The sequence below is a fragment of the Phoxinus phoxinus genome (assembly GCF_949152265.1).
Source record: "Phoxinus phoxinus genome assembly, chromosome: 15".
NCBI classification, from domain to species: Eukaryota; Metazoa; Chordata; class Actinopteri; order Cypriniformes; family Leuciscidae; genus Phoxinus; species Phoxinus phoxinus.
In genome coordinates this window covers 30,862,420-30,883,746 of record NC_136890.1, presented here as the reverse complement: position 1 = coordinate 30,883,746, position 21,327 = coordinate 30,862,420, and the positions used below count along the sequence as shown (strand labels likewise).

The 21,327-nt window shown below is 36.9% G+C and overlaps 2 protein-coding genes and 1 long non-coding RNA gene across 3 annotated transcripts; 2 read left to right on the top strand and 1 right to left on the bottom strand.

Annotated features, from left to right (window-relative positions):
* Positions 1-849: 849 nt before the first annotated feature.
* LOC307011691 lies at positions 850-3,600 on the top strand. The gene is made up of 8 exons (XR_013800463.1): positions 850-1,141; positions 1,903-1,976; positions 2,121-2,198; positions 2,275-2,352; positions 2,435-2,518; positions 2,669-2,887; positions 3,054-3,213; positions 3,302-3,600. It is a non-coding gene; the product is annotated as an uncharacterized lncRNA (long non-coding RNA).
* A 975-nt stretch (positions 3,601-4,575) lies between these two features.
* On the top strand, positions 4,576-12,241 carry gpd1a (glycerol-3-phosphate dehydrogenase 1a). The gene is made up of 8 exons (XM_079637655.1): positions 4,576-4,704; positions 5,755-5,932; positions 7,279-7,419; positions 7,575-7,713; positions 9,176-9,288; positions 10,655-10,891; positions 11,549-11,655; positions 11,743-12,241. Exons 1-8 carry the CDS (start codon positions 4,661-4,663, stop codon positions 11,837-11,839), a joined length of 1,056 nt encoding a protein of 351 aa, XP_079493781.1. The 5' UTR covers positions 4,576-4,660; the 3' UTR covers positions 11,840-12,241.
* Positions 12,242-12,821: 580 nt separating this feature from the next.
* On the bottom strand, positions 12,822-21,078 carry LOC307011688 (NACHT, LRR and PYD domains-containing protein 3). Its single transcript, XM_079637654.1, has 8 exons — positions 20,682-21,078; positions 18,309-19,884; positions 17,383-17,544; positions 16,975-17,142; positions 15,626-15,799; positions 14,700-14,873; positions 14,429-14,596; positions 12,822-13,596 (listed from the first exon to the last, which is right to left on the bottom strand). The coding sequence occupies exons 1-8, from the start codon at positions 20,701-20,703 to the stop codon at positions 13,527-13,529; spliced, it is 2,514 nt and encodes an 837-aa protein (XP_079493780.1). The 5' UTR covers positions 20,704-21,078; the 3' UTR covers positions 12,822-13,526.
* Between the last annotated feature and the right edge of the window lie 249 nt (positions 21,079-21,327).

The window sequence follows — 21,327 nt, the reverse complement described above, 5'->3', positions numbered from 1 at the left end:
TATCCACACGGCTTCTTTTTGCCGCCGGCCCTAAGCTGTCGGCTATAGGTGCGTCCCGCTGGCGGGGATACAACGTTTGCCGCCGAATACGTCACTCCCATTTTATGCGAGATGCCGCCGCCGAATAGCCGGCGGGCCGACTGCTTCATTTTCTCTGGCGGTTGCCTCCGTCTAATGGACCGCGGCCAGCTGGCGGCAAGCCGCTTTGAAATACAGATTTCTACTCTCAAATCGACCAGCCATGTTGCAAACGCATGTTGGGAGTTAGTGGAACTGACAGCATTTTAACTACTTTTCACATTTGAAGCGATTATAAAATCATAATAGCCTAAATTATAGCTTTTTTTTTTTTTTGCTCCAAAGCCATTAGGGTTTAAATCCTGACTCTTGATTCCATAAGGTAAGGTTTAGGAAATTACATTTAAATGACGTTGAAACTCTGAAGTGATTATATGTAAAATATATCAAATTATTTTATGCACTTAGGTGAAAATTGTTTACATTTCTTTGATTTATGCACAATTGAGACATGCACCAATAAACCAAAAATAATTCATTTTGTAAAACTTAAGTTACTTACTTACTTGCAATAAATAACTTTCTGATTCTGATTAGGTTTAAAATAGATATTTCATTCATGGTATGAACAATTTAGCAGAATAAATTGATGAAGTTAGACTTTTTACCAATGCCTGACTAATCAGTGAACAGTGAAATACATCTGCAACATGGCCAAAGGTATGGCCTACTTGATATATTTGTATTCATTTGCAAGTGCAACCATGGTAATATCAAAACCCTGTTTTGACCTGAAGGAAGGAAAAACTCTAAATTCTCCTCTGGCTTCAGAGCTGCGCTGATAGTTTTGTGAAATAGCTCCTGGCCCCGCCCCGCCCCTACTGTCGATGACGCACTGGAGCCACTGAGGCTAGCCCCTCCCGAGCACATTCGCAGCAGGTCGCCGCTCGCACCAAAAAGCTGGATGCCAACCGCCGTAAAATTGGAAAGAAGAAGAAGAAGAAGAAGAAGAAGAAGAAGAAGAAGAAGAAGGTCGCCGCTCAATCGCGAGTTACTGTCAGTATTTACTACGTTACAGCCTGCAGTTTGCTAACTAGCAAAGTCATCGACTACCATCGTTTAAGTAAGTACATGTTTCCTTTTTGTGTAACGCAATAGCATGTTTACATTGTTTTTAGTTTATATATTTAAAATCTGTAACGTCATCTTTGTTCAGCCTTGTTTACGCAATGTTGCTAGTAACGTTACATGTAGAAATATAACTAGCTACAGTAACGTTAGGTGGCCAAAGCTTTAAAGTTGCATCTAAGTTTAACTTTTGGTGTTTTCTTATAAAAAATAACGATGTATAGGTAATTTAAATTATTTTGTTTGCCTGAACAATGCTACTAGTCCAGTAACGTTAGCTAGAGGTGCTAGCAAGTGTTAGCTAGCACATGCTGTTTTTTAACTTTTGTTGAGGTTAAGCAATGTTGCTAGCCTAGTACACGTAGAAATTTTACTATTTTACATATAGAAAGACTAAGTTTAACTTCTGGTGTTTTCTAACAAAACAGAATGATGTATATAGGTGTTTTTAATTTATTTTTTTGTCCGAACAAATATGCGGCTAGTTCAGTTCACCGTGTAGCTACAGTGGCTAGCAAGTGTTGTGCTGTGTGTTACTGTACTGGATTTAAGGCTATTGTGATTTCTAATTCTGTACTTTTTATGTTTGAGGACAATTCTGTTTTCACTTTAATCACTAACGTACACTCAATGAATACATTTTATTTTTTAACAATTTCACTGTTCCACGTTTGGCTGATCAGTTTTGTCTCCCACAGCATAGCTACTGTATATTCCTAACGTTAACAATGCGGCTTTGTTCACATTTTCTTGCAGATACCTTGACCAGAGCATAACTGGTTATCTTCACCCATGAGACCTACTGTTGGACAATCGTTTTGGCTTTAAAGGTAAATGCTTCGTTAGTCACAATGTCTAGTTACTGGGCCAAAAGGAGAAGGATTTTGCGCTAAACTAAGTGTTACATTTAAGTCCAATTCATTAAATGTATGCAATAACTTCGAACATATTTTTACGTCAATGATTATCAATAGGGGAAAGTAATCACTCCGTTATTGGTCCTTGGACTCCCCTGGCATCTTGTGTTCACCATGAAGTTTTCAGCTATGAAGGTATATTCTAGGCCTATGTCTTAATGGCCAGTGTTTTAACAGTATTGAAAATAGTGCCTTTTATTTTTTTATGTAGATTTCCAGAGACTCCGGAATGAAAACCGAGCCCTGAGGGAGGAGAACCAAGCTCTAAGGGAAAGCAATGCACGAGTAGGTGAGAACATCCACTCTTCTTAAATTTTACTTTTTTGTGTGTGATGTAGGTTCAAAACTATCATATGCCTTTAAATTTGTAGCTTCGGATGACAGTGGCTCACTTCAAGAGCAGGTGAAGCAAGTTGGGACAATGTTGAAGACGTTTGCTCGCACTGGGCAATCAGGTACAACTTGCAAACAACACCTGTAGTTGTTGGTTTAATTCCCACTGGGGCCACCTGTACATGTAGTAGACCTAGATAGTAATGTCATAGTTTAGTAGTTGAGGGACCAGGACTAACTATTTTATTCTATTATTCCGGGAACCCCTGTAGGTGCAGATCAGACCCTAATGCTGCGACGTCTTGGAGAGTTTGGCGATGTTGTGCCACATGGACCACAAAATGGACACTATGCTGCAACATTTCAGTGCCAATGTGTCTGTTGGAGAGTTATCTCTGCCAGGGGATCTGTTACTCCCCCTAGACACCCAGGAAAATTTGGCGTTGCTTGACGATAGTTTGAGGCAGGATAAAGAGCTCCAGGAACGATTTGTAAGTGTGCTGCTTTCGTTTATAACGCCGTAGGGTAATCTAAAAATTCAAATTAAGATTGTACCCTGCATATTCTACAGTCTGAATCCACAGCCTGTCACATTTTATATTTAATTATGAGAAGCTTCAGAAAAATGTAATTTGTAACACTTTTTTGGATTTTCAGCTTCGGTTTTTGGCTATCTAATGTGGGAGGGACCTAAAGACAACAGTGTGGCGAATGCTTCAGAGTATATTCTCTAATCCGCTTTCCATTAATACAACCTGGACTGGTGTAGGGGATAAAGCATGTTTTAGAGACCTGTTCCTGAAGACCATTGTTCAAAGTAAGTTGAATATTTTTTTTTTATATTTAAGTAGATGTGTATGGCCTTATGCCATTCAAATGGAATGACACATCTGTATTTTCTACAGGGGCCATCCGGAAGAACCCGGCAACCCAGGATGCCACTGATGAGGCGGTCCAGGTTAATGTTACGCGTTACCTGAAAGGAGCATCTGACCGTGAAGGCGGAAAAAGGCGCCGCACAGCTGAGAGGGACCCACAGCCAACCCCTTAAACCTAGGCTGACTACTGACACCCCAGCATCACTGACAACTGTAACTCTTTCGTTATCCTGCAGTCAGTAACATCAAGAAGCGCCAGACTACTCACCCAATCCACACTGTTCACTGTGGAACTAACTTTATTTTTTTATTTTTTTTATTCTCCCCCTGACCCTGCATTACCAAGGATCTCAATTACTTTAAATACTATTTGCTGCTTATTTCATTTGTTACCATGCTTAACTATTCTATTGTTAAATATAGCTTGCAAATGCTTGTGCCTCAGGTCAGCATTGTAGTTATAATGGTCTTTTCTACTACTGTTTTTACCTTAGTATTTTTATATATACATTTTATACATGTATATATACACGTCAAGTTTTGTTTATCACAGATACTAGAGACCCAGGTCAGCAATGCCATTATAATGGTATATTCTAGTCCAGAGCTTTACTCTAAATTATTAGGCTACCACTTATCCTATTGTTAGAAATGGCTTGAAAATGTGATGTTATATCTTGATTTATTTGCTATCCTGCACTTTCTTTGGTACCAAATATCCTCATTACTTGTAATGTTTACTGTAATTCTTTTCATCTTAGAGCTGACCTCTTTATATTATTAACAATTATTGCAAGTGCTATAATTTACTGGCAAGGCTGTTTTTTTTTTTACCAACATTTATTTGGAAACCTGCATGTTTTTTATCGTGTCTATATATATATATATATATATATATATAATTTTATTATTTATATTTAAGTGATCTTACAAATTTTGTTTCAATGACAGTTACTGTACTTTGAAATGTGGAAATAAAACGTCAAATGTAAATTTGTCTGGTTTGATCAATCATTATCCTTGTTAAAACTGCATGCTATAAATATAAAAAATATATATTCAATAAGCGGCGGCAGATCGCTCAAACAGCGCTTGCCTCCGACGGGCCGCGGAAGGGCCGCCTTCGGTATAACGGTGGCGGAACGGCGGTTGGCCTGCGGGCCGGCCGCGGAACGAAGGCGGTAGGAAGGCGGCCACCGCCAGCGGTGCGCCCGCAAACGTGTTTGCGATTACGCCATTCTGACGCTTCTACTGCCTCCGGAGCACCGCCGGTGGTCCGCCGACTCATTGCTATCTGGGCAAGTGTGCGCTCGCTGCGCTGCGGTTTGATTGACAGGTCAGAGTGACTGGAACTCAGCGAAGGAGCCGGTGAAGATTCTCAGCGCAATGTCAAGTCCTAAAAGAGTTTGCATCGTCGGCTCTGGCAACTGGTAACAAAAATATTTGGATTTTCTTTAAAAAAAAATGACTGGTTGAGCTGTAGGGGTTCAGAATCATTTGACAGCACACGACTATTAGTTTAAAGATTGAATCATATGCTATGAACAAGTTTAAGGTTATGACATTTGAAAGAAAGGACATAACAGAAGACATGTTAATATGAAGGTTATATGTATATAGGCTACAATGTAGTTTTTGCTACACAATATGAGATCCACTTAAGAAGTTCTGCTCAACAGCTTTGAATGTGCTTTTGGACTAACATGAATACTATTTATCTCTGTTTGCATGAGCCATTTGCAACACTGCTACAATGCAAAACAACACATGTTCCAGTCAGTCACACTGGTTAGGTTCAGTATTTATGTTCCATAAGTTTCAACTATCTGTCCTGCAGCCGTCTGGCCACATCTGTGGTTCAGTATAATGTCCATTTCTAATGTTTGAAATGTACGGACAGCTGCTGCAGTATTAGGCTATATCACAATGCATGCAAAGAATATCGTTTTGTTATTGAATTATTTCCCTCGACCTTTTAGGGTTTTAATAATTGACACATTCACATATTACACTATTAAACGTGTCTGCTGTTGATGACTGAGGTTTTTATGAGCTTGAATCTTTTAAATGGGCTACTGTTCCTTTAAAACCACCCTATTTATGGTCACACTAAACAAGAATCCAAAAGTAGATGTTTATATAACAACAATCCACATTTATGTTTATGTATTCAGTTAAGAGCCATGTTAAATTTCTCAAACAATACTGCAAAATTGATATGGTTACTTGGGTATGTTGTACATAAAGTGCCCAATCAGCAGACTAGTTAACCAGTTACCTCACTCACTGTGAGACTGAAGTGACCCTCTGATCTGACACAACAGGCTTTGATCACTTTCTTGGAATGCAAAATCTCCATTTTGATTAAAAAAAAAAAAATACATCGGGGGTTGTGATGGGAGTAAAGTCCTTTGTTCATTTCCTCCCGCAACCTTTCACATGATGAACTCACTCTTTCTCTCTCTTTCTGTAATACACAGGGGTTCTGCTATTGCTAAGATAGTTGGCAGAAATGCCAAGAACAATGCGAAGTTTCACTCCACGGTTAACATGTGGGTGTTTGAAGAGACGGTGAACGGGCGTAAACTCACAGAGATCATAAACACTGACCACGAGAACATCAAGTATTTGCCTGGACACACGCTTCCAGAAAATGTTGTAAGAAACATATTTTATTTTAATCATATCATTTATTGAATATAAATATTATTAAAGTGCATTAAATAATATATAATAAAATAATTGCAAATATAGTATAATAAAAATAATTTATTTTGCTATAAATTACATTTAAATATGTTTTGCATACTTACTAAGATAATAAATAAATGGTTTAAGAAACTCTATTTTATTTTTAAAGTGTGAAATCCTTATTCATGTTTTCAATGTAACAGAAGCAAATATGGTAACTTTTTATTTGTGTATTTAAATTTGTATAATATTAGCATATATACAAATAGAATGCATACCATTAATGTATTATATATATATATTTAATTATTATTATTAATAATAAAATAATATAATACATAATATTATAAAATAATGGAAAATATTGTATTACAAGAATAAAAATAGATGCTTGTTTTAATTGCATATATAAATACATAAATAAATAAAAATGTATTAATTTATTTATTGAAACAAGAGAAAATTATATTATATATATACACACACACACACACACACACTTTTATGTTAGATGCAATTAATCACTATTAATCAATGTAACAGCACTAATATACTGTATATAATATTATATATATATAAACTTGTTTAATTCCATATAGTATTTAATTATAGTATATATATAGTATTTTAATTTGTGTGTGTGTGTGTGTGTGTGTGTGTGAGTGTGAGTGTGTGTGTGTGTGTGTGTGTGTGTGTGTGTGTGTGTGTATTGATTATATAATAAATATATATGACAAAAATACATATTCAGCTACAAGATTCAACCACACAGATCAGTTCACTTTTTTTGCTTGGGAAATTGTTTCAACAGCAAATAGTTGCTCTACAGAGGAAGTTAACACAATCCAGAAGTCTGGAGAAGAGTGCTGAGCCACTTCTTTCCCCAGAACCTTTGGGAGGCACGTGCTGCTTTGCAAAGGAAACCATCCAGATCTGTACTCAAGCAACTAATAAGAAGCTGACCAAGCTGCATGTGGTTCCTCCATCATTACGACCTGTAGATCGAATGTTTGAGAGTCAGCCAAATGGTTCAGCTTATAACTAGGTTCAGGAATCACCTAGAGGCCTAGAAAACCATTGGCAGGGACATGATACAAGGATTTATAATGTGAACAAGGTGGTTTCGGCTTGACATGGACATGTCAACATAACAAAACAAATAAGCCAATATGTAGATCACATAATAAAAGATGAAACAGGGCACCTTATGTGTAACCAATCATATATGTTGAGTATGTATGTTTCTGCAGGTTTCATCATTACGTATCAAACTGATTCTTCTCTCTATTCCACTCTCGTTCTCTCGCTCACAGGTTGCGGTGCCAGATCTGCTCGACGCTGCCAAGAATGCTGACATCCTGATCTTTGTGATTCCACATCAGTTCATCGGCCGTGTTTGTGACACCATAAAGGGCCAAATCAAACAGGACGCGCTTGGAATGTCCCTCATCAAGGTCCCGTACACTCATGAATATATGCATTGTGTGCGAAAGTCATTTTCTCTCTTACTCAGCAGCAGATAAAAAAGAGGACAGTTGCTTTTAAGATCACAAGACTGTCATATCTGACACCGATAGCAAACCATGACTGTGCTTGTGGGTTCATTTAGGGGGTGGATGAAGGACCGGATGGACTGAAGCTCATCTCAGAGGTCATTCACGAGAAGCTGGGCATCAAGATGAGCGTGTTGATGGGGGCGAATATCGCCAACGAGGTGGCGGATGAGAAATTCTGCGAGACCACTATTGGTGAGGCTGATAAAAAGCAATGTGAACATGGCTGGACTGGGACAAAAAATTGGCCCGGGCATTTTGGCCCAGACTGGCCCACTACATTTGATCATAAACACCACCCATCTTTGCACGCCCTTGAATATGTTTTTGTTCAACACCTATTCATTAAAACCACTAATGCCATGTAATGAGTGAGTAGGAAAAAAAGAGAGTTAACAGATGAAATAAGTAGAAAATTGTAATTTATTAATACAATTGAACTATACTCCACAGTGATGCATCCAAAACACAAGCTATAAGCTGCATTGGATTTTTTGTAAAGCTGTGGTGAGGACCTCTGTCCCTCTAGGGGGGTTCGGGGGCATGCCCCCCCGTAAGAAAATTTTGTGCATTTTTATGTTAAATTCATCAATCTGGTGCAGTTTGAGAGTTCAAAATTAAAAGCTCCAACCCATATATTAAGTGTGCAAATTAAACAAAGAAAAAAATCAAACCTCTTTTAGTAACAGTATCTGTCTACATTACACTACATAATAATAGTTATAATATTAATCTCATGACAGTAGCCTAATAGCCATAAAACAATTGTAAAACAAATGCACTGAAAAATAAAGGAAACTTTCATAATTAGTTATGTACTAATTTCTATACTTGAAAGAGATAAGCACGTGATCTTTTATTTTGGCGGAAACTGCATCAAGCTTTTATTTTGGCGGAAAACATGGATACAAACCTGATACAAACGCGTCTTATTAAACTTCTAGTAAATTGCTGTAATCGTCAACTATGCAGATGTGGAAATAATGCGTAACTGGGTAATGGGTTCCTACACTCATAGCCTAAGTGTTTTGAAAGTAGTTCTGCTTACCGCGGACTCTACACTTTCTCATCTCTCTCCTGATCCTCCTCACTATCATCATCATCACTGGAGCTGATCAAGGTCCTGCTGCTGCAGAAAATATATATTTTGACACATTTTACAGCGTCTGCTTGAAGGGCCTATTTTTATTTTTCACGCTATTTCTCTGCACATTCCGTGCGTTTCTTCTCCATCTCTCCGACTATTTTGACAGATACACACTGACACGGCACGCTCGCTCAAAGGGGGAGGTGTTTAAAGATGTGATTGGGCCAGCCCAGTGTCAATCAAGAAAACAACCAATCTGATCTTAGATCCAAGAAAGCAAACGCTGATCTACGCGTTTCATGGGCCGGTCTGTCAGTGGGAAAAAAACTAACGCTTACGTTTTTTGACTAATGCATTACACCGGCACTAACCCAGCGCCCAGTTTTATGGGCCGTAAAAAAAAAAAAAAAAGTATGATAGGCTATGTATCGGCCCAAAAAGCACGTCGGCCCACCGGGCATTTGCCCGTTATGCCCGATGGCCAGTCCAGCCCTGAATGTGAATATGTTAGATCATGGGTGACTTTCTGTTTGGGTGAGTATATGCTTTTGTGTGTTTAATGTTTGTCAGGCTGCAGGGATCAAACTGAGGGGGCGTTGCTTAAAGAACTCATGCAGACGGATAACTTCCGGGTCACGGTCGTACAGGAAGCAGATGTGGTGGAGATCTGTGGTGCACTGAAGGTTTGCTTATTCACAATTCAAAATTGTACACCTCAAAATGTGACACAGTTCAAAATAATGTGATATCCAGTGTGTTTAACAGTTAAAACTATTTTTAGGTTGACATTGCATGCAGTGTTTACTTGCATTGACTCAAGAAGTTGTTTTATCAACAGCAGTAATAATACTGGTCTGTCTTGATATGGCAAGTGTGAGTTGTCGGGTTTACAGTCTATTAACGTTCTCTGTAGCTGTGAAGAGGTTTTTTGAAGCGTGATGTATAAACACGAAACAATAAAACCAGTAGAACTATATTCATTGATAAGAATTTGGACAGTTGCACCACTAACTTTGAAATTTTGTTATTGCTAACTGAACCTTAAACTTAAAAAAATGTAGGCAACTAAATGAAAGAAATAACCTGAAGTACTCAAATTTATATTTAAAAAAATAAATAATAAATTTGACTAAAGCACTTAACAGAATTAATAAAACCTAAACTACAATTTAAATGAAAATATAACAATAAAAGCTACTTCAAAATATGAATAAATACTATAATAGTATAGAAACAATACTAAAATAACAATAATAAATGTATTTTTGGCAAATGTATTTGCCTGAAAGTGTGCTCTATACTGTCTTTCTTTAAAATAAACACTAGTTAGTTTGATATTGTTACAAACGTAATGATTCTCAGACGTGTTTTTTTTTACTATCATTAATATATTTGCAAATATAATGAATTAGCTTTTATTTTTATATTTACATTTTTGTTAATTTTTTTATTAGTTTTTGTATTTTTTTTAATACATGTATATATAGTATTTATTTATTAGTTTTACTTTTAATTTGATTAGTTTTAAAACTTAAACTAAACGAGGGCTATATTTTTCCTTTTACAGAATAGAATCACTGTATCTATTGTTTTATAAATACATTTACATTGATGCATTTTATCCAAATCAACTTACATTGCATTCAAGATTCACATCTTTATCAGTTCATGTATTCCTTGTGCATCAAACCCATGACCTTGGGTCCACAGTTTGAGCTATAGGAGAAAACACTTTGCTTCTGAAATTGGTTAGGTTGCGGAGTCAGATGAAAGTCTTAAAGGGATAGTTCACCCCAAAATTAAAATTCTGTCATCATTTATACATCCTCATGTAATTGCAAACCAAATGGCAGAATTTTCTTTTGGGTGAACTATCCCTTTAAGACTTTCATCTGACTGCAACATAACACACTTCATAGTGCACAGCAAGAACACAAACACCATAAAAATATAGTGTCAGGGGATCTCAGCATTTCCAAACAACACGTTTCTTGTTGTAATCTAGCTCAGAACATGTCAGACATTAAGATCCTCTTTGTCTTCCTACAGAATATAGTGGCAGTAGGAGCCGGTTTCTGTGACGGCTTGGGCTTTGGTGACAATACAAAGGCTGCGGTGATCAGACTGGGTCTCATGGAGATGATCAGCTTCGCTCGGTTGTTCTGCACCGCCGGCTCGGTCTCTTCTGCAACTTTCTTGGAGAGTTGTGGCGTTGCTGATCTCATTACCACATGTTACGGAGGACGAAATCGGAAAGTCGCGGAGGCCTTCGCCAAGACTGGCAAGGTGAGACACTAAGACCTTAAAGGAATAGTGACATTTCAAACCTGTATGACTTTCTTCTGTGGAACACAACAAAATACATGCTTTTTATTGACAGAAATGCAGCTGTCAAGCTTCAAAAAGACAAAAAAATAAGTCCATTTCACTCATGCGCTTTGTTACAATTCTTTTAACTGCATACAACCGATTTGTGAGAAACCACACAATAATGTTAGTATTTTTACACTGTAAATCTTTCCCACTGCAGCTGTCAAATCTAATACATTTATATTTGGCATGTCACAATAACTAGGCCCAGAATGCAATCTGCTGACCTTTTTTGGGGGGTATTTTCTGTGTTGTTTTTTATGGATTTAAATATACACTAAGTTTCAAAAGTTTTTTATTTTTTAAAAGTTTTAAAAAAAAATGTATTTTGAAAGAAGTCTCTAAGTAAAAAGTAAAATCAGTAATAGTGAGAAATGTGATTAATCATGGATTATCAATCCAGGTCAAGATAGTTTATATGAGACAGAAACAAAACACTAAATACTTGTAGCTTTGTGTAAAATGAGAATTGTGCAAAACAGGTGATTTAGAGTAGCAGAAATGTTAGTGTAAATACAAACAGAGGAAACAAATCTTCCGCAGCATTTGTAGTCATTAGATTCTCTGTTTCAGTCTCTCGAAGAGCTTGAGAAGGAAATGTTGAATGGTCAGAAGCTGCAGGGTCCAGCCACAGCCGCTGAGATCCACACCATACTTAAAAACAAAGGCGTACCCGACAAGTAAGTTTCAATTTCATTGTGCATTTACATTAAGACCAAACACAATAAAGTTAGTTCAACGCATCTGAATGTTTTTTCTTCCCACAGATTTCCCCTTTTTAATGCAGTGTACGAGATCTGTTACGAGGGTCGGCCCGTTAGCGAGTTCATCCTCTGCTTGCAGAACCACCCAGAACATCAGTGAAAGAAGGACAGAGCTGCAATACTGTGTGTGTGTGTGTGTGTGTGAGCCCTGCTGAAAAGAATGGCATTGCTGTTGGTTTAAATACTTTAACCAGCAAGACAGCTTCAACTTCGTCAAACAGAAGCAGCATGCAAATCCATGGTTTCAGCAGGGTGTGTGTGTGTGTGTGTGTGTGTTACAATGAGAGCGAAGAACAGTGTCGCATGAGGACGCTCTCTGAGTGCACTATCTGGTTTTGTCATTTCTAATGAGTCCATCCTTTCAGTCACTATTCTGTATAAAAGCCTCAAATGCCAGACTGAGCTCTCTTTTATAAGTGCCACTAAAACTGTGAAATATTTCTCAAAATCACACTGAATTGAACATTCTCAGTATGTAATGTGAAATAAATCACTGTCTCTGTGAGGTCCAGCTGTCCATTTCTTTAAGACAATCAACAATTTGCGAACAAATTGCATTTTGAGGGTCCGGTATGTGTAAGAACCAGACATAATATACAGTGGCCCAAAAAGTATCACAATTAAAAAGGAACAAATATATCAAGTAATTCGTCATATTTACAATGGGCATGTTCCACTAGTGCTTCACAACCAGAAATAATTTACTTTTTTGCACTGTATCTATTGTTTTATTATTATGAAACCTGATAAGCTTCTTTTTGTGATCTGTTTTTACTTGTAAAGTGTGTATGTGATGCATCTCATTCGTTCAAAAATAGATACTACTGTAAAATATTTTGTTACAAAAGCAAAGACATTCATACTTTTTGGGGCAACTGTATGAAACATATGGATACACCGATATGAACATTTGGGCCGAAACCAATAATTCGTTATATTTGAAAGCCGGAAACCTATTGTTACGTCTGCCCCTTAGTCTAGGGGTAAATAGGGAACGATGAACAAAAAATAAAAAACAGTGGAGAGACTTTGAGGATCTCCAGCTCTCCAGTCCCAGATACACAAACCAACCAGACAAGTTTCAATTTCAAATGGCGTGTCTGCCTTTTATTTTCAACTGTAGCAGGAGTTAGAAAAGAAAATAGTAATATGAAGTAAAGGAACACAGTACGAAATAAATCCAAAAACAAAAGTATTACCTCGGGTGGAGGGCCCAACTCAAAATAAAACAAAACTCTTGGTATTTTACACACAAAATAAATACGTCCTTGGACATAACACTATATATTGGCCGATAAATCTAAGTCCAAATTTTTCTATAATATTTGAGAGCCTGGTTACAAAAACAAAAGTCTCACCATTAAAAGCCAAGCACACAATTATAAATGTTCTTATTTATGAATGTTCTCATAAATAAGACTTGCACTGCACACGTGGTACTTAACTGTATTTTCCTTTTTGAAGTGATTGCAATCATATTTCAAGGAATTCAAACCCATCATGGCGAACAGAGCGCATCTGAATTGTCTCAATAAATAAGTCATTATTTATCGGCTTTAATATATCGGCCAAATTTTCTTATCAGACCGATAAAAATGAACATATATCAGCCGATACCGATATATCGTGCATCCTTAAAAACAGCCACTAGAGGGAGTAACTTTGTCTCTTGCTGCTTAGGAACAGATGGAATAGAATATGCATTGATAAAGAAATGTACACTTTAAGCATGCATAAAAAGCCAAGATATGCAGCTGTATATGCAGATGTTCCAACCTGAGATTCTTCTAGTAAACGATATTTGGGCACGTATCCATCAAGTCAAAAACATCCTCACTGAAGTCATTATACCTCAGACTGGAAGAAAATATGAGAAAAATAATACATTACTTATCACATACTGTATAGTACGTCATATTGAAGTGTGACAAGTGCAATCATACAAAAAATGTTCATGGCCAAAATGTATGCAGAATATATGCTAAAGATGTCAATTTAAAATAGATTTAATTTAAACAATTCGATATCAAGATATATTAGAAAATGTACTGCAAGGGGCAAAAAAAAAATCCATTTACAATATTAAAATATATTTTGGGTTAATACAAAATTTATCTTTTAATATGTATTTTGGACAATATAATTATATTTCCATTGAAAATAAAAAATTGATAAAAATAATGAAAAAGAAAACAAAATAAAAGTAATTTGTTTAAAATGACTATTTATTATATAAATAAACTTGTTTAAAATGTCTATATAAATATATAGGCCTAAATATATATTTATTTTATTATATCTGAATTGATTTTCTGTATGGGCATGTACATTTGAGAGTGACCACCTGTCCCACATTTTGCGGGACAATCCCTAAATTGGTAACTTTGTACCTCGTCCTGAAAGACGTAAGTAGTGTTCCGCATTTCAATTATGTCTGTACGATTTTAAGAATACCATAATAAGAAATATACTAAAAATGCAATTGCCGTTTAAAGATTAATTTGCACAGCCGTCATGTTCTAGGTACAGTGTGGAAAACAGAGGGATTTTTCCACTGATGACAACTGGACGGAGCAAAGGAATCAGTGTGGACCTCGTCACAACATGTGTCCCGCAAAATCACATCTACTGCCCTGCAATAGGGGCAATAACCAGGTGGTCACCCTAGCACATTATAGCCTGAACTTACTTTAGCTCGGCCATTTGAGGACGGGCCAGCATTAATTTGACCAATTGTGGTACGGCGGAGTCCGTCATTTTGTTGTTTTTTAGGATGAGAGTTGATAAAGTGCTGCTGGCAGCAACAGATTCACATAACTCCTCTACGCAAGCGTCTGTCAGAGTAAAAATCTCCAGACTGCAGAAACAAGACAAGACAGATATTTCAATCATCAGTGTTTCAAACGATCTCTAATCATGCTAGTTTCTGTTGGGAGAGTGTGGATGAGGAGATCACTCACTCCAGGTGCTGTAGTTTGCAGTTTTTGTGTCTCAGCGCCTCCCACATGTGTTTGGCTGCAGTATCGCCCACATTATTCAGTCCCACAGAGAGACTGATGAGCCTTGACACACCAGACGTCAAAACACTCCCCAGCGCTCGCAACACCTCCTCAGTCAACTCACATCTGCTCAGTCTACGACAAACACACACACTGCTTAGATTTCACATCGGGAACGGTTTCATGTGACTTTCTCAGAGTCAATACGGCAACTAGTCTCATTATGCACGAATCATCACTGCATCTTATTTCAAAGAAAAGTTTAAATGATGATTGTGTTCATAACCTTTCATCAAAACGCAATAACATTCTCGACCTCGGAAAGAACATTTGCTCTACCGTACTAATATTTGGGATTGGTAGGCATTTTTAAAGAGTTTTAAAGAAGTCTTCTGCTTACCAAGGCTGCAATTATTTAATCAAAAATACAGTAAAGCAGTAGTATTTTGAAATATTATTGCAATCTAAAATAACTTCTCTATTTAAAATATATTTTAAAATGTTATTTATTCCTGTGATCAAAGCTGAATTTTCAGCATCATTACTCCAGTCTTCAGTGTCACACGATCCTACAGAAATCATTCTGATTCTAATCATCCTAATAGGCTGATTTTCAAGAAATATTTCTGATTATTATCAAGTTTGTCATTCTTCTGTAACAATATAAATGTCTTTACTGTCATTTTAATGTGTCCTTGCTGAATAAAAGTATTGATTAGCTTTTTTTAAAAATCATTGTTATTATCCCTAACTTTAGTGTATGTTCAACTGATCCAACCAAGAAAAAATAATATTCACCAATGATATTCATAACACGCTTCAACTCTCTGCCTTTCTCACATGATCATCATCGATGTGATTAAAAAACAACTCATTTGCATACATACTCCAGTATTTCCAGTGTGCACTTAGGAGCCATCAGGGCTTCACATATCTGCATCCCTCCTGATTGGCCGAGATCATTTACAGACACGTTCAGCTCAGTCAGACAGCAGTTTTCTGATTGGAGGACAGCGGCCAGAGAGGGGCAGCAGGAGCCAGTCAACTCGCAGCCAAACACTCTGCGGAAAACGGTTTTTATTAACCTCATGCTATTAACCTTGTGAATTTTGTAGCCAATTACAACCATCTCAAACATTGATTCTGCTCCAATTAGCCACTTAATACAGTGGTCAACATTTGAAGTAGACCTTTCATCAAAGTTATACATGAGTTTTGAACAATACCCAATGTTGTCTTAGGACAACTTTGATGAACTTTTTTGTGATCCACTTCAAATGTTGACTAATGTATATATATATATATATATATTAGGGCTGTCAAAAGATTCATCGTGATTAATCACATCCAAAATAAAAGTTTGTGTTTACATAATATATGTGTGTGTACTCTGTATAATTATTTATATATATAAAAACACAAACAATCATGTATATATTTAAGAAAATTTGGTTATATTTATATATAAAATATTTATATATAATATAAATTATATAAATGTATATACAGTATATAAATGCAAATATTTCTTAAATATATACATGAATGTGTGTGTATTTATACATAATAATTATACACAGTACTATACATATATTATGCAAACACAAACTTTTATTTTGGATGCGATTAATCACGATGAATCTTTTGACAGCCCTAATATATATATATATATATATATATATATATATATATATATATATATATATATATATATATATACACACACATACATACATACACATTCAAAAGTTTGGGTCAGTAAGATTTTGATTATTTTTTAAATAAATAATACTTTTATTTAGCAAGGATGCATTAAATTGTTCAAAAGTGACAGTAAAGATATTAATAATGTTACAAAAGATTTACATTTTAAATCAATCAAGTTATTCTGAGAAACGTGTCTTTTCAACACTGATAATAATAAGAAGCATTTGTACCATTAAAATTGTAGTATTTCTTATATTTCATTGTATTTTTGATCAAATAAATGCAGCCTTGGTGAGCATCAGAGGCTTCTTTTAAAAAAATTTAACAACCCCAAACTTTTGAACGCTAGTATACACAGTATATAAAAAAACACACATTGACAGTGTATTATATGTCTAATCCGTGTGTAATTATGAGTAAATATGTGTAAATACCAAGATATTTGCTACTTAGATGTGTTTAGACTTGACTTTTTATCCATGTATGTTGGTCACCTAAACACATAGCATGTACTGTGTGTATGCTTTACTTCAATATGTTTAGACGGCGTTTCTGTAACGCTTGTAAGATCAGCTCAATCCCATCATCCTTCGGTGAGTTCCGGCTCAGGTCCAGCATCCTCAGCTCTGAAAAACCCTTGTTCAGAGCTGAAGACAGCGCCGACATGGACGCCGCTGTCAGTGAGCAACCATCCAGACTGAAGAACACATGCACACACAAACAACAGAACAGCTGTTAACATATCATTTGCTTCATTTCTATATTTCTGCTTCCAAAACGAGTGAAGTAGTACGAATAGTGCAGGTGTACTTGATTTCATTGCCGGTGGAGCCGTGGCACAGCAGTAGCACACAAGCTCTCGGCATACAGGAGGCAGTTTTGAGTCACATTCTCGTAATATGATGCTGTCCTTTCTAATAAGGACAAATGATCTTACATGAGAGACTGCAGCGCAGTGTGTGTAAGTGCATGGCAGATGGTTTTGAATGATTCTTTTTCCAATTTGGAGTAGGAAAAATCCAGCGTGGTCGTCCGGCCCTCGGCCAGCGCTGTTGCCAGGTGGGTGATGGCGGCTAAATTGAGATCACTCTGCATCAGACTGACAGGATAAAAGACACATTGGACTTTAATTGTATGGCCAAAAAAGATTGTATGTTTCTTGAGCAGCAAATCAGCATTTAGAATGATTTCTGATGGATCATGTGACACTGAAGACTGGAGTAATGATGCTGAAAATTCAGCTTTGATCACAGGAATAAATTACATTATAAAATATGTAACAGTAGAAAACAGTTATAATGCCAGTAAAAACTGCTAAACGATTAATCGCGATTAATCGCATCCAAAATAAAAGTTTATGTTTACATAATAAATGTGTGTGTACTGTGTATAATTATATTATATATTTAAATACACACACATGCTTGTATATATTTAAGAAATGTTTGCATGTATATACTGTATATAGATTTATAAATAATTTATATTATATATAAATTATAAATATTTTATATATTAATAACACATTTGTCTTGAATATATACATGAACATGTGTGTATTTATATATACAAAATAATTATACACAGTACACACACATTTATTATGTAAACACAAACTTTTATTTTGGAAGCGATTAATCGTTTAACAGCCCATAATGTTAAAGAGGCTTTCTAATTTAAATAAATGCTGTTCTTTTAAACTTTCTATCATGGTTTCCTCAAAAATATTCAGTAGCTATCACAATTGTTTTCGACATTGATTACGTATCCGTAAGTTCAGCGTGAGGTGGTTTCAGAGTGATTAAAACAATAAAAGTTGTGTATCTGATAATGCAATGTAAAAATCTAAAACTTCAGACTCACTTAATGCTTTTCGACAGCCTTAACGCTGGTATAAGTTTCTCGACCTGCTCGTCTGTTAGTTTGGCACTATATAGGTTCATGTACTCCATCTCTCCCATGCAACTCACTACATAAGACAGCGCTGCGAAGTCGGGCTCCTGCAGTTCACTGTAGCTCACATGCCTCCATTGGCTCTTACTGATGCTTTCTTTGACCAGAGATGAGTTACGTACATGTTGCAGAAGCCGAAAAACACGACAGTGCTGCGTTACATGGATACCTGCCAACACTGTAGAAACATATCCCATCAACCACTGAGAGAACTCAGAAATCCGGCTTTCATCGAACCTGCCCACGGAGTCTTCTATTGGTTTACGCTGGACTGAGTCCGACAATCCTGCTAGAAATGTGTAGTACAAATCCGAGCGCTCGTCCGAGATCTGCACGGATTGGTCGAGATAAAAGGACGCGGCCAATACGAACTCTTGCATCACTGGAGACAGGAAGGAGAATGTGGTATCAGGGGAAGTGACATCACCATTGAAGCACAAGAAAGTAGAAAGCACGGGATGGTGCAGAAAAGAACGCAGGCCGCAGGAAGTGACGTCGTTGTAGGAGCAAACCGGATTGGATAGTTTGCCCAAACCTAACACAAGCTCTCTGGTTTCTTCTGCGTGCGTCTTCTGTTTCTGCAGGAGCATGTGTGTTATGATGCTGAGGAGGTGAGTAAGGGTCTCAGGTGGGGTGTTTTTACTCTCAAGCTGAGTTTTAAACACACTGCAAAGCGTCCAGCAGAATGCCGGACGGTAACACTGCTCATACACTCCCAACGCCAGCTCACTTTGCTGAAAAAGTCTCTCTGATAGGCCTACGTCATCAAAGAACTCCTGGAAGAACATTCTCCTTTGGCTCTGGGAGAACCCGACCACCTCGAAAAATCTCAAAGACTCGAGCTTGCCTGGCTCTCTGGAGGTGATCAGCATTGAAGCTCCAGGAAGCAGAGAACTGTGGAGAAGACTGCACAGCAATACGGGGCCGGTCGCTTCTTGTTGGACGTCACAGACGAGACTAGAGGAGGACGGTGGGGTGTGTAGAAGGTTCTGCGATTGCTCCAGCCCGTCGAGCACCAGAAGTAAAGATTGAGGACTCTGTAGGGCGACGGAAAGAGTCTCGGTGGAGATCTGAGGGTGCATGCGGCCCAACATGCTCTGCAAACTCTCAGGTTTCCCTCCAAGAGCGGCCAGATCCAAAACAGGCACTCGCAGAAGGAGTGCATAGTGTTGCAGGAGCGTGCCAGTCGTCCAATCCCAAATTACCTTTTCCACCACTGTAGTTTTACCCATCCCAACTCCACCATGAAAAACCACTCTGCGGCCTGCAGATCCCGGAGGAAACTCTCGAGATATGACATCCTCAAAAGCTTCCCAATCGCCTCTTTTCACCCTACCATAACCGTGGTCATACGCACACACTGAGAGGGGAGTGTAGTGGCCTCTCTGGATCACTTCTCCCACAGGCTGACCCCCCAAGAGAGAGTTGGGCAGAGTGGAGTTCAGCACAGAGTTTCTCAAGGCCTCCTTATGCAATTGCTGCACGTCTGTGGAAAGAGAAATATACACTATAAAGAAAGTACTTTTTTACATCACACTATCTATTTATCTATCTATATATATATATATATATATATATATATATATATATATATATATATATATATATATATATATATATATATATATGTCATCTAATTTCTGCACATCTATCTATCTATAGCCTATATCATTTGCTCGATCTATGTCTATCACTTGTTCTATCTATCTATCTATCTATCTATCTATCTATATATATATATATATGTCATCTAATTTCTGCACATCTATCTATCTATAGCCTATATAATTTGCTCGATCTATCTGTCTATCACTTGTTCTATCTATCTATCTATCTATCTATATATATATATATATATATATGTCATCTAATTTCTGCACATCTATCTATCTATAGCCTATAATTTGCTCGATCTATCTATCACTTGTTCTATCTATCTATCTATCTATCTATCTATCTATCTATCTATCTATATATATATATATATATATATGTGTCATCTAATTTCTGCACATCTATCTATCTATAGCCTATAATTTGCTATATCTATCTGTCTATCACTTGTTCTATCTATCTATCTATCTATCTATCTATCTATCTATCTATCTATCTATCTATCTATCTATCTATCTATCTATCTATCTATCTGTTGAATGCCTTAGAAATTTCATTCCTGTCATTAAAATTCACACTCCAGTTCAACTTCCTGTGTTTATCATACAGCTAAACATCAAACAGCCAGAGGTTTCAGGCTCACTCAAAACTGAAACTATTTTTGCTCACCATATGAAATCTCGCTCTGCATGACTGGATGTTGTTATCTTGGGAAATGCTGATGTTAGGCTATATGAGCGGTAGATGTCTGTCCAGTGTTGTGTCTCTGACAGGCTGATCTCAGTCGCTGCTCTCTCGTCAGTGGAGAATGAGGAAGTGAGTTAGTTTAATAAGACCCTCTGATTACTACACTGAATGAATTTGAATGGCGCTGCTGCTGGTCAGAGGAAAGTTTAATGTCTCTGTTATCTCGAACATAAACTGATCAACAGAAGAAAAGCTTGATACAAAATAGCACTTGTGTGTATAAAACAAAACTTTCTAGGTTTTAATCTGTTTGTAGAGCGTCAATGCGGCGCTTACGAGCGCGGAATCCAAAATAAGTTAAATAGCGCCATCTAGTGACAGATTATATTAACACGTCATTCGGTTTATTTATATGCCTCAACCATTTATTTAAAATATTTTTTTGTATTTTGTTAATAGATTAAAAAATATATATATATTTGTTGGGTTTAGAGTTGCTTGATGGTTGTGTGTTTATTTTTAAAGGTGCTTGAATAAGGTGTTGAGGGGGTGTTGATTCCCTTATACCCAGGGGGCAAATGGGGTTTATTTTTTATTTCACGAGTTTACATGTTAATGAAATCTGATG